Genomic DNA, 13,653 nt, shown 5'->3' with positions numbered 1-13,653 from the left:
TTTAGAAATACCAATATAAAAGTACAGTATTGTAGCTTTATACATCAGTTTTCTGACATCTTTTAAATGGATTATTAAGAAACACCATAAATATTCACCATTAATAATGACAGTTACAGTTTTGTCAAACACATTCATTAGATTCAGAAATACATAGACTTCTGAAGCTTTAATAGTTATAAAAGTATTTTTTTATAAAAACCCTGAATGTGAGCTACCTATCACCCTGCTTTAGTAACAAATAACCATTACCCTCAGTTCCATTACCCAGTAAAACATGAACAGCCTAAAGCAGTGTCCAAGGCTGTAATGTATAGTTAGAGTACATGTGTGTGCTGTTGTTTCTGTCTGCTTTGTTGGTGGGAGAGGATTAACTCGATATCACTGAAGAATAGCCATCAGTAAAATTGAGATCCCTGTGGACAAAAGCGGTAGTGTTTCCATCGCCTTGTTTGTTTGAATTCTTCCTGAGCCTAATCTACTCAGTTACTTTCTACCACTGCAGACATATAGAACCACTTTATTAAAAACCACAGTAATGCCAAACTGATATAATGCATCAGAAAACCCTTTTTTTAAACTGTGCAAAGCGGTGTGAAGAAATTGGGAACACTTTCATATATTTCAAATCCATATGTGTCATTAGAACCTCTGAAATGAGCCAAAAAGGTTGGGAACCAGTGGTTTATTACCGTGTTTCATGAGATTATCATGTTTTTTATATAAAATCTTAACTGTAGCTGTGGAGTACAATATATCCTGTTGAAATGTAGGCTAATGAAGTAAAATATAACTAAAAGTACCTCAAAATTGTACTTAAGTACTTGAATCCTGTCAGACAACAGTAAATATGAGACTCTTTCAAGGAACTTTCATTTTGTATTGATTCTGTAGTAGTGTTTCCACTGCCTTGTTTCATTGATTTCATTGATTTAGAATTAGCTCTTCTAAGCTTAAATCTTCTCTCTGGTGGTCTTGTTTGCTTTTATGTAGGTCATACAGAGGCATCAGTATTAAATTGAGACTGTTTGTTAACCTGTTAACAATCCTTTCTGGGCTAAATGAAAGCACTTAAGGTTAAATTGATAGATTACAAGATACAACTTTGTGGTCTTCTACTATCGTATGGTTATTTAAAGGAACCTTTATTTTATAAGACCAACAATTAATGCAGAAGAAAGAGACTTTTGCTCTCAGTTAGTTATCACAATGCTCCCATGATACTGTAGGCCATATAGTATGAGAGAATGAAACATGACAAAATCCTTTTCAAGATGTATTCACCCTTTGTCACTGTTGTGGGTACAGGATTGTCTTGTTGGAACTGATTTTAGAGTTGTACATCTGGTGAACAATGAAAGCCACTAGAGTAAGACAGATGGCTCCGACGATGCCTGCCATGACTGAAACAGCCAGCATGCTGCTGTTCATATGAGTCTGCTGAGCACCTGGGAAAGGAAAGAAACTCTAAGGATTAGACCACGTATAGCAATGTACAGTTTATATATCAATGAGCATGATGGAAACTGTATTTATGTAATACATGTATGTATTTAGCTCTCAAGACAATTGGTTTCCCTGATCATCCTTCCAGTACATACATTCTAATCAGATGAACTGTCTCAGCTGGCTCCCTCAAAGGGGGTCAGTAGCTATACTTCAAACAAAGTGCTAGCCAGATCACGCATTCGGAACAATGTCTAAAACTCCTTTCTCTTCACACCTTTCCGGTATAGAAAGATTGTTGGCTTTCCGAAACAGTCAATCCAACAATTCTTCTCACACACTTTCTTCACTGTTTGTATTAACAACCAAGTGCAACAATGATGCCTTTCAGGGGAGACTGCCCTGAAAGGCATCCTTGATAATGATAAGTTAATAATTTTTTGTTGGTTCATTGTTCATTGCTATTGTCACTGGGTTTTCACATTGTAATTTGTTCCTCTGTTCTAACCGTAATGCTTAAGGTACCAGTATGCTCCATCAGAAGTGTTTGTCAGACAGTTAAACAAATTCAGCAACCCACTCCTCCACACCTTTCTGACACCAGAATTGGGGGGGACTGGGTCAAAAAATTCTAACTAGGTCTATCTGTGGGTACACAGTATTACAGGATACGCCTTCTACATGACACCCCTAAAGGGCACCTAAAGTACCTCTTAAATTTAGGAAAATATTGTGGTTTGGGTTCAAATAAGTATGTTAATCCAGGACGCTATCTGTGTAGTAAAGTGGGTGTGTCATGTAGTCTGTAAGCAAATAGACCCTTCTCAAAAAGAGGAAATCCGACATTCTCACTCACTTCATGCAGTGACAGGACAGCCTCTAGGAAGAGGCCCCATTTGGCAGGTGAGGATTCTTTGTCCAACCATTGACTTTGGATAAATTCACTTACACTGCATCCTATTATTCCCTGTGAGCCTTAATAACTTGTGTGTATATGATCAGGATAACCTAATGATGTTGTTGTCAATGATCTCGTCATCTGTTTTGTTTGATAAAAGTACAGGGAATAAACTCATGTTGACAGTGTATGCATACCTCCAGATGTCATCAGATTCCCTGCAAGAGAACAAGAGAAACCTTCAGTTAGTTCATGACCGAAAGAACCCTCCAATTAACTTATGCAGACTGATATTTGACAGGTATGATTCTTCGTTACTTCTCGCTATCTCAATATTCTGAGGCGTCATCCTATCAAGACCATCCTCACCGTTGTCTAGGCGGGTAGTGATGGGGCCTGAGGTGATGGTGGCCATGTCGCTGACTTTGGTGCCCTGGTTGTCGCTGACACTTCGGCGCCTCCTCGAGTTGGTGCAGTTCTGCAGGTGAATCAGGTGATTATCATTTTGGACAGTTTTCTAGCAGAAATAAAGTACCCTAGGCTGTTAGAATGTAATAATAGTATTTGCAAACCAGTATCATGCCAAGCATGAAATACAAAATTGGCAGTATCACGTTTTCAACACATGCTCATTCTGCGATCAAGTTAGCACTAATAAATGTGCAATATCTGCTTACATTTTCAAATAAAGCTTGCTGAAGAGGCAGTTAGGTCACAAAACTACTTGCTTATTTTTAGGAAAGGATGGTACCTGAGAATCGTTGACTTTTGTTTAGCGTTTTCCTCAGTGAGAGTTCTGTGTTTGTTTGAACCATCAATCCACCGCGCATTTTCCAAATGTTCTTGTTGCTCTATATACACTGACACTAATAAAACGGGACCCGCTGGCAGATTGGCGGGTCTCTTAATCCTTTTGACATGAGACTGGGCTGTATTTGAGTAGCAGTCAAATGTCAGCTTTCCATGAAAATACAATAACTACTGTACATGAAAATTTACATCTAGATTCATAGTATAATATCATAGCGTGTGCTATACGTAGCCAGGCAGAAAGTCAGGGTATGTAGCAGGAGAGTGAGAATTTGCATCATGTCAAAGCCAAACACAATATTTTCTGACCATTACCATGGGTAGATATTGTAAAAATCTGGAATAAAAAAACATTGAATGTAATGCAGGGTTTTTACAGGCTGGTTCAATACATGTATGTGACATGTTTGCATTTGTGATGTGTGTAGCACCTGGAGGCAGAATCTGACCTGGACGAGGTTTGGGCAGAAGGAGTTCACACAGAGCCTGGTAGCGCAGTGCACGTAGTACATGGAGAAAGTTGTGTCTGAATTTTGGATAAAGCGGAAAGCCTCAAAGGAGAAGCGTGCTTCCTGCTGCTGTCCGTTGACTCCCATTATTGTCTGGCCATCTCGGTTACACCTTGAAGAGGACAGATGGTTATGTTTTTGTCCTGTTCTTCAGGGGTTTCTACCAGGTTTCAGTCTGACAAAAATTCAGAGATTCTGAACAGCAGAGGGGATGCCCTCTGGTTTAGCATGGGCCTGGTTCACAGCTGCTTTTATCACGTAAAATTGATAACCTGTCCCTCCTGCTTATAGAGGTTTTTCATAAACTTGCATATATAATAGGAATACTAAGAATAGGACCAAAAGTGTTGATTAATTTTCCGTATGGAGCACCCCCCTGGAAGGTTCAAAGCAGACATATTTTATTGTATTTTGTAAACTGTGAAACTGATGTGGATACTCAGAAAAATCTTGTTAGTGCATCTTTATTTCTAAGCATTGTCCCTGTGTCAAAAAGCTTCAAGTTGTTGAGTCAAGTTGTTTCACTTTCTGTATCTCTGTGCGCTGATAACCCACCCAACAAAGAGATCATGATATGAGGTGTTGACGGGGAAAGGTGAGGTTGTGGCGTAACATCGGTCTAGGAGCACGTTGAACCTGCAAAGGAGGAATTAGTAATTTTTTACCAGATATTTGAGATTGAAATGTCAGTATGCTCTTTATTGTGCAAATCATGTTTGGTCTCCTTCAGCTAAAACGTGTGTGAAGTACCTGTTTGTAAGGTTGGACGCCTTTACTTCTACAAAGATCCTGGTCTTTAGCTCCAGGCCCACTGGTGGAATCTGCAGCACGGAAGAGTAGCTATCGTCCTATATGCCCAATAACAGAAAAGAGATAAGGATGTTGTTTAGATTGATACACAAGTTCTTTGAGTTCCAGTATCAGCTTAAAGTTGCCCAGCCCTCCACACCACTGGATTTTAATTTAGCGAGTCATCAGTCATGTTGAAAGAAACTCAACTCTACTTTATATACCTGTTAAGTAATTAAAATGATAAAATAAAGGAAACTCCAAAGACATTAAGTAATTTTATGACCATTTCATGGCCTGAAATGATAGATGAGGCTCCAAGTCAGCGTAAATTACTGTAAACCTTCAGAATTTACTTCAAGCCGAAACACAGGCAAACACAGTCATGTCTTTAGTATTCAGTTTCTTTGTGTTTTGTTCTTTTTCCAACGTCTCAAGATCCTGGTCTGTTTGCAGCCAGCTCTCCCTCCCTTCGTCTTACCATCCTCCATTCCACCTTCCCTCTGCCATAACCAGCCACCCCATCTCCTTAACCCATATCCAACAACCGTAAATAATCAATAAATGCCCTAGACGGAAAGATTAAACGGATAGTTTGACATACTGGGAAATATGCTCAATTGCTTTTATACTAAGAGTTCAATGAAGATTGACTCCAGACACATTTTATATATGATAATATTATATGATATAATATATTATATGATAATAACTTGGATGTTGCAATGGCTCACTTGGCTCACTTGCTAATAATTGTCTTTTTATCATTCATTTCAACTAAAATAATTCCATGGCTATCTTAGTCTTTGTTATATTGGCCAATCAGACTATATTGACCAGCTGTTTTGCCAAATATATTTCAGTAATAGTGTGTGATTTAATGTCTTCCTAACCCTCTGAAGTTAGAGGAGCAACAGTGTAGTTTTTCTTGTACATGGTTTCCTTGATTTTCTGCTGAGACCTCACTCTTCTTACCGCATAGAGTCGCATGCTCAGTGTGCTGACGAAACTTCCGTTATTGTCTTTGACTGCCAGACTGACCCCAGACCTGTTGGACAAAAACATTTTTTGTCAACAGCTGGAAATTGTTGAAGGAAAAAACCCAAGTTGTCAACAACCAGGTCATCTTTCATCTGATACATAAAGGAACAACACACCAAGGTGAGATTCGAGCCCTACTGAAACTAGACACGGGAGTAACTGACACCTCTGAAGACACTGGCTGTTCCATGAAGCATAACCAAATATGGTAACTTGATCATTTCTTTTTTATTTACATCATTTCTTTTAATCTAAATGTGACAAGCGTGAGACCCAAGGGTGGAAAATAAGAGGGAGACAAGTTGTTGTGCAAGGTGTGAGGAGGGCAGTGTATGACCATAACATGACACTTTCTTACATATAGTCAACCTGAGCTGAGGTTCATTCACACAAACATGTTTTAATATAAGAAATTAAAAACATGACTTAACCCTTACTATCCAGAGCTAAATACATTTACTCTCATTTCTATTGATTTAATTTGACACACAACTACTGTGATTACTTTAATCTATTTATTTCCCATTTGCTAGTGAGGAATTAACTATTCACACTGTCATCAGTGATTTGCAAATGCATTGTCCAGTGTAGGGATCATTTTTTCCGTCTAATACTGATCACTCAGGGCGCCCGAATAGCTCACCTGGTAGAGCTGGCACACCCATGTAGTGGGTGCAGTGGCCCAGGATTCGAATCTGACCGGTGGCCCTTTACTGCTTGTCATCCCCTCTCTCTCACCTGATTCCTGTCACTATCAGTTGTCACTATCCATTAAAGGCAATAAAAGCCCACCAAAATATATAGATGAATACTGATGCCGCTATATGACCTACATAAACAAACAAGACCATCAGTGAGAAGATTGGCTATTTCTATATAATTGTAGTTGTGGGGGTGGGTGTGGTTCAGGAGGTAGAAGGTTGGTGGTTAAATTGCTGGCTCTTCCCTGTGTAAGATACTGAAACTCAAATTGCTCCTGATGCCGTGCCATGCATATGTGAGTGTACGAATAGGAGTAGTTTCTGTTTGTGATGAGCTGTTGGCTCATTGCATGGCAGCCTCTGCCATCAATGTATGAATGTGTGTGATTCAATCCTGGGCCGCTGCAGCAACTCATACATGGGTCACCAGCTCCAACAACTGAGGTAACGGGTGCCCAGTTTTTGAATTTTAAATGACAACTTTGAATACTTGACAGCACAACATTACCCGTGTGTAATAATGCCCCCACCCACAGCAGTACATTGCTTAGCTTCTGTGTTGGTACTCCTGATGGCTGACCACCATCTTCTGTATGTAATACAGTGACTGTGCATACGTACCTCATCCAACCCCACTTCAAAAAACCCAAAATATCCTTTTAACACATTTTCGCCTTGTACTGGCCAGGTTTACTATGTGATGTAGCCTGTTCTTTTCACCTCTTAGTGATAATAGAAAGGATAATGACTGACTCAACCATGGATTTGAGTCCCGGTGGGTATCACTGCTCAGTTCTCCTTCTACTTATTCCAAACTGGAAAAACTGGTAAAACACATCTCTTCCTGTATGACAGAATACTTCTGGTTTAGAGCAGCATTAAATGAGGCTTATAAACATTGGAATAATATAGAAAGATTTTAATAACAACCACAACACCAAAGAATAATTGATCTTTCATTAGCAAAACGAGCACAGTTTAGGAGTGTACCATGGGGAGCACAGAAAAACTGAAAATAGTAATTAAGTGTGCACTTTTATTTCAAATGCAACTTACACGCTCATCTGAGTATTGTTGACCAGGTACTGCAGCGGGTAGCGGCAAGAGAACCTGTACATCACCTCTTGGTGATAGGTGATGGCTCCTGTGGTGGGGTCCGTAGAGCAAATCATGCCTGAGATGGTTATGTACTGGACATGGGAGAAGTCTGCAAACAGTCCTGTTCCCGCCTCCTCAGTGACCTTTGAGGGAAAACATGTTGAGTTTGTCAAGTAGGAAACTGTTGTGTGATCTGCTAGGTGTTTCCAGGTTTAGATAACCTACTGTCAGCTGGCTGGAGCAGGCAGAAATGGCCTCCTCTGTGATGGAGAAGTTGAATCTGACAACGGGCGGGTCCACCGACCAGTCCGGAGTCCCTTTACACTGATGTTTGGAGTGCTCTGAGTTGAGGGCCAGCAGTGACTCATTGTATCCATTGAAGTAGATGGGACACAGGAGGATCTGGAGATCCACATTCTGAGAGCCACAGAGGACCTCAATGTCTGAGTTATCTGAACAGAGCGAGGATGAGACTAGACTTTAGGATTTTGAACATGACTCAGTCTGTCTCCAAGGGACAGATTACTGCAGAACTGACTTCTGAAAGGGGCACTCCCCCCCGATTTATTTCCACATGCTGAGTGTGTATGTCACATGCTGAGTGTGTATGCACAATCTGCGAAAACAGTTGTATGGTGTTTTCTGTTGCTCTGGAGCAGCTATAGTCTGATAAATTAGGTTTTGGATTGGGCTTTAGGGTCATATTTTTTTAACAAACTGGAGTTGTTGTTGGAACCCTCCTGGGGCATGGTCAGTTTGAAAACAGTTTTGCTACGGTTTCCAGCTTGAACAACACATTTCTTCGAAATAGTATGCAATGGATTTTAAGCTACATTTTTTCTCTCATTTAGTCAGAGGTGTTACCCAATCAGCAGCAACTAAAGTAAATAAACCCCACCTTAATTGAAATGCAGTGTTTCTATCCCTGTTTATAAAAAAGTTTTGCTTCATTTGTCAGGGCCTAACGCCTTGGTTGATCAGATCATGAGCAGAATGATCAGAACAATGAGTTGTGTTAGAAAATATTTATTATATTTATTTTTAAACTTATCATCATAACTAGGTGTAGAATCGTTACATCATCCAGGAAAAAAATTGAAATGGGAATATAGAATGGAGCAAAATACTTTCAGAACCAGTGCTCCTCCCACTTCATAACCAACACGCTATCAAGTTGCATTACTGGAAATGTAGAATTCAGTGTTTTTGGCACTGGACTCAAAAGTTGGGATAACTCTTCCTCTGTTGCTTTGACCAGTTGAAGTCGGCTAGCTTTACTGGGCTACCAAAGTGCTGTACTGTATTGCAACAGTTTTATATGTGCTTTATTTGTGAATTTTTTGCTCCAAAATTTGGCAATTTTACACATCATCATTTGTCATAAAACTTCTCAAAGTACCTTTTGAAGGTTACCCCATCTTGCCACAATTTTTATCTTAGTCCTATAACTTCAGTTTTACATTATCAATGCAAAACAGCTAGAAAACATCCAACTATGGTTGCATGCAGTAGAGAATATTACCCTTTTTTTTCTCCCTCGAGGAATGCACCTGCAGGAAAATAATACCTTCATATACTGTAGCTTATGTTATATTAAACTCCAGTAGTCAACAACAAGCTCCATTTTCAAACTCCGTCATCCCCATAAAGACACACTCCTCAGATAGCCAGACTACCTTGCAGAAGAAAAACAAGTGTGAAAGGAAGGGAGGGTGCAGGATGGGGATGGAAGGAAAGGATGAGAAAGTGAGAACTGATAGTTTTACTGACCTGGACTCTTGAATGTGGGGTGTCCGATGCATGGATTTTGACATTGGGCGAGAAAAAGTGTGGCAAGGTGATACGTAAGAAGGGCCAGCCACATTTTTGTCAAACTGCTGGTAAAAGCAGATGAAAGAAATCAGAAGTGATCTCCTCTCTACTGGATCATGTTAAAGAGTCGAAGCAGCAGCAGTTGTAGCAGCATTATGGAAGCCTATTGCTGCCACACCAGAAACATTAAATTGATCTATTTCACTTTATAACATGAAAAGTTTATTGTTATAACAAGATGTTTTTTTTATATCCAACAATATATTTTCACGTTATTATGACTTACAAATGTATCACATTAGAACAAGAAACATTTCTTTTTATCACAATACACTATTTAGCTTGTTATAACATGAAACGTTTCATGTGATTACTTATTGTTATGAAATAGTACATTTCACATTATAATAAGAATTTTTCTTATAACAATATACTATTTGTCTTGTTATAACGTTAAGTTTATTGTTAAAAAAAAACATGTTTCTAACAAGAAATGATGTTATAATAATAAGTTAAACTCTTATCTTGTAACGTGATACTGATTGGTTTGTCTTTTTCTAGCATGGCTACTGTACATCATTGGGTGGAAGATATAGAGTAAACCGGGACTAGTCCATTCATTGCTCTGAATGTGTGACAATTTATACATATTATTTTTTAGGTTCATTTTTGCAGTAAAATGAGACATTTAAAAACTAAAATGTAGTGATTATAGAAGCAGTATAGACTTTTGTGGGGAGGCTTTGTAACATAAAAAAATAAGAAATCAAAGGTACAAGCTGCAGATGAAACAATAAAATCAATATATCTTATAACCACTCAAAAACTAATATAATATGAGATTTCTCTTGATAAGATTTTCTTACCTTTTGTGGCCAAAGAGTGTTGCCCCACCTCAGTTTGTATTCTCTGTGTCTGCTCTTACCTTCATGACTTCAGGATTTATAGTGGCCTCCTTTCCAGCCAAAAGGAGTTCACAGGAAGCCCACTGAGAAGAAAGGGAAAGGTAAGAGAGCAACACAAGCTGGTTGGACCCAACAACCGGATCATCTGACAGATTCGGAACAATAGGTGAACCTATATGGAGTGTCCTTGGTCTGGTGGAACATTATGCTATAGTAGCTATAAATTTAACTTGTCATTTCAGCAATGACCTCAACTGCCATTGTTTTTGTAAGGCAAGAGTCCTAATGTACAATAAATTACGTCAACACAGATGGATTTGATTTAAAAGAGAAAGAAATGACTATAGGGTTGAGAAAAGATCATTGTTGGGATTCTTTTCTTTCTTCTTTTGGACTGGTATATGGACGAGAAAAGACTCACAACTCAGTTGGTCACTAACATATTATGGTAGAATTTTACAAAAATATCTTAAAAGTAGGCATGTACAGTCAGAACAAAATCCATATGAAACTACAAAACCCTTAAATATCTGTAAGAAAAAAATCTACCTACTTATAAGGCAACCTGTCCCGAAGACATTACATCACTAAAACATTAATACCTCCTGAATTGTTTCGGCCATATTTACGTAGGAGCACCTAAAAAAGTTGATGGTATAAATTCTGCTCCACTTAAGTGCAGATTTTTTTTTCACACCCCTCCACTTCTGCCAGGGGCTACCATTCTTTGTTCAGAAATTAGGTCTCCTGGCCACCATCTCACACTTGGAGAGAAAGGCACGCCCTGCCAAACAAAAACCTCCTACATCTGTCACCCGAACCACGAATCCCCCCCACTCCCAGATCCCCTCCAGGAACCCTGAGACCTGATCTGAACAATAGTAGTAGAGGTGAGCTTACACATGGAGATTAGCATTAAGTAGGTATCCTGTCCGTCTGTTTTCCCATTCAGCAGCCATAATCATATGTGAGTGGATTATTAGCACAGGTGACTCCAAGATCTGCTTTTTCTTAATCCTGGCCACTGAAGCTTGAGGGGGACATCGTGTTAGGATGTTTCTATGTCACATGAAATTCCTCTCTCGTGTTTGGTTCTCTCACATCTGGAGCATCTGCTACATCCATCTCAATATTCGTTGTTTTATTGACAAAAGCTTTCTTACTGAGAAATCTATAAGTTTGTACAAGATTTAATCCATTCTTAAAAAAGTTCCATTCTTTCAGTCTGGTCCAAAAGTAGACTATGAAACAGGAGCAGGTTCTCTCATTAAAGAAAGACTTTGAACCTGTTAAGGTTATATTCCCTGTCCAACACTGTCTTTGGTTTCCATCACCTAAGGGCACAACAACCTTAACATCCAGTTAATTCCTGATTGGAGCTGCTCCTTTCTTTGTACACTGCGGTAACAGGATCTGTGTGAAATTACAAAGATTCTGTTTTGCTTTTGTTGAATATTAGCCATCAATTAACGTCACCGATGTCCTTAATCATATATGGTTAAGATTTATTGAATGCAAATGGAATTACTTGAAATTAAATCCTATCATATTCTGTTTCTTTATTGGCCAAGTAAAGACAATAAAGATGTCATACAGACGCATCAGTATTAAATTGAGGCTGTTTCCTAAACAGTTAAAAACTCCTTGTAGTACGTTTAAATATATAGTAAGTCTAAAAATACTGGAATCAGCTGGAAAAGAATGTAAATCTCCGAGATAAAACAGTGAGGATGTGACCTTAATGTTGTTGGATCGAACAATAACATGAATTTATATAATCTTATGATATTGGATTTATTGCCTGGCTACTTAATTGAATTGTATTATTGTTAAGGTGTTCCTGTTTTTATGCCCACCCCTTTTACATAAAGACGCTATCAGTACAGCCGTAACTACAGTATGTGATATGTACACCATTCTCCATCTGTGGATTATGATTTGAGGAGATGAGGATTTACTGCACTTGATGATGGCAATATTTCTTTCCCTTTATCACTTCTGAGACATTATCCAAAGGTTTGTGATTGGATTTTATATGTGGAGCTTCCTTGCTATTTGGACAATTTCTCATGATGAATTCTGGAATTTCCAAGACAGTTGAAGAGAGTCAGGAAATGGGGGAAGAGAGAGAAAGGACAACATGCAGCAAAGGGCTGCAGGTTGGAATGGTACCCAGGCCACTGCGGTAAGGACTTAGCCTTGGTACATGGGGCGCACGCTCTACCTGGTGAGCTACCAGGGCACCACCAAAAGTAGGGCTTTATTATTATTATTCTAGCTTTATGGCCCTGATCCCCTTGCCATTCCAGTTTGATGTCAAACGCTGTCATATTTAACACATTCATTTTTATTCATTTTTTAAATAACATGTTAAAAAACAAATTAATTGAATGATCTCTTATGGCCACATTTCAAACTGAATGAATTCAGTGTTATGTTTAATGGAAGCAGACATTTATTTGGAAAAATGTGTGAAGATTTGGAAAGTAAACAATGTATTGATTTCTAATGCCACCTTTAGATATTCAACTTTATTAATGTGCCACAATAATGTTTGTCTTCGATCTTCATTTGGGGACTTTTCCAAGCAAATATTGATATGTGATTGTTTGTGATTAAATCAACAGATATTTCGGGCATCCCTTAAAATCTCCATGCCACCCTTTGGACACCCTACAAATATTTCTTTAGATCTACCCCTACCCCCTCCCATGGACCTTAGTGCAACCGCACTGTCTGCCCAGTCTTCATTTATTCCCTCTGAAAGGGAGTATGTTGGAATAATGGGAAGACATTTAATTACAAAAATAATTCAGTTTATCACTTTTATATCTCATATTATCAAGCATAGATTGATAGATATTTACAGAACCATTATTAGCTCCCACTCAACAGAAGCATATAGAAGGCAGTTGTGAACAACACTGGATTGAATGCTTGGTTTTGATTTTAACTGGCAAACACACCAATTATGAGTCCTTGCCCCATAATAACCCTAATGTGTACATGCACCTGCACTCTTTCCCCACATTAACTCCAGCTACCAATAGATGTCGCTCTATAACAGCTCTTCCAGTCATAATACTGTCTCTCCCCCAGCTGTGGATTAATTCTACCACCAGACTACAGGTAGAAGCAAAACTACTCACTGGTAGTAAATTACAGTGTTAATCTCACTCTGTTTTCACTGTGCCATTACATACAGTTGAGTCTGCCGGTAATTTTCTGAGGTGCATGTATACAAATCAGCATTACAATGGTGCAAAGCAAAGGACACTCAGTTTTAAGAGCACCGACTTACATTCGTTCTGGATTTATTAAATTATTTGTTAAAAACAGTACACAGCTCAGAAAAAAACTGAGTTAAAACAAAATGGCAGGCTACACTTCCAATGAATCTCAAGACGTTCAGCATAAGGCCTGGGTTCAGTTGGCAATCAGTCTCTTCAGAAAACCGTCAATGGTGCAAAATCACAAACGCTGTTTTGGTAAGTAAACAGCCGACACAGTGAAGGGGGGCTACACAGCGTCTTGGTGATTTGGTGACTGTTGTCCCCCCTCCGTCCAGCCTCTATTTGGAGCTGGTGTACTTGGTCACGGCCTTGGTGCCCTCGGACACGGCGTGCTTGGCCAGCTCCCCGGGC

General features: G+C 39.0%; 2 protein-coding genes across 2 annotated transcripts in view; both read right to left on the bottom strand.

Moving 5' to 3' along the window:
- Positions 1 to 1,290: 1,290 nt before the first annotated feature.
- si:ch73-261i21.5 (zona pellucida-like domain-containing protein 1) lies at positions 1,291 to 9,156 on the bottom strand. The gene is made up of 10 exons (XM_035666056.1): positions 9,063 to 9,156; positions 7,518 to 7,744; positions 7,251 to 7,435; positions 5,428 to 5,500; positions 4,414 to 4,511; positions 4,219 to 4,299; positions 3,604 to 3,775; positions 2,714 to 2,822; positions 2,542 to 2,562; positions 1,291 to 1,448 (listed from the first exon to the last, which is right to left on the bottom strand). The coding sequence occupies exons 1-10, from the start codon at positions 9,154 to 9,156 to the stop codon at positions 1,291 to 1,293; spliced, it is 1,218 nt and encodes a 405-aa protein (XP_035521949.1).
- Positions 9,157 to 12,820: 3,664 nt separating this feature from the next.
- LOC118331132 (histone H2B 5) overlaps positions 12,821 to 13,653 on the bottom strand; it is a 1,235-nt gene continuing 402 nt past the window's right edge. The window contains exon 1 of the mRNA XM_035665902.1: positions 12,821 to 13,653. This exon is cut by the window's right edge and continues 402 nt beyond it. Coding sequence (XP_035521795.1) covers positions 13,581 to 13,653 — 73 coding nt within the window. The 3' untranslated portion in view covers positions 12,821 to 13,580.

Source organism: Morone saxatilis, unplaced genomic scaffold (assembly GCF_004916995.1).
Source record: "Morone saxatilis isolate NCDOM2014 unplaced genomic scaffold, NCSU_SB_2.0 Contig20, whole genome shotgun sequence".
Taxonomy (NCBI): Eukaryota; Metazoa; Chordata; class Actinopteri; family Moronidae; genus Morone; species Morone saxatilis.
Note: the sequence above shows the minus strand (reverse complement) of the source record. Positions and strands in the feature narration are given on the sequence as shown.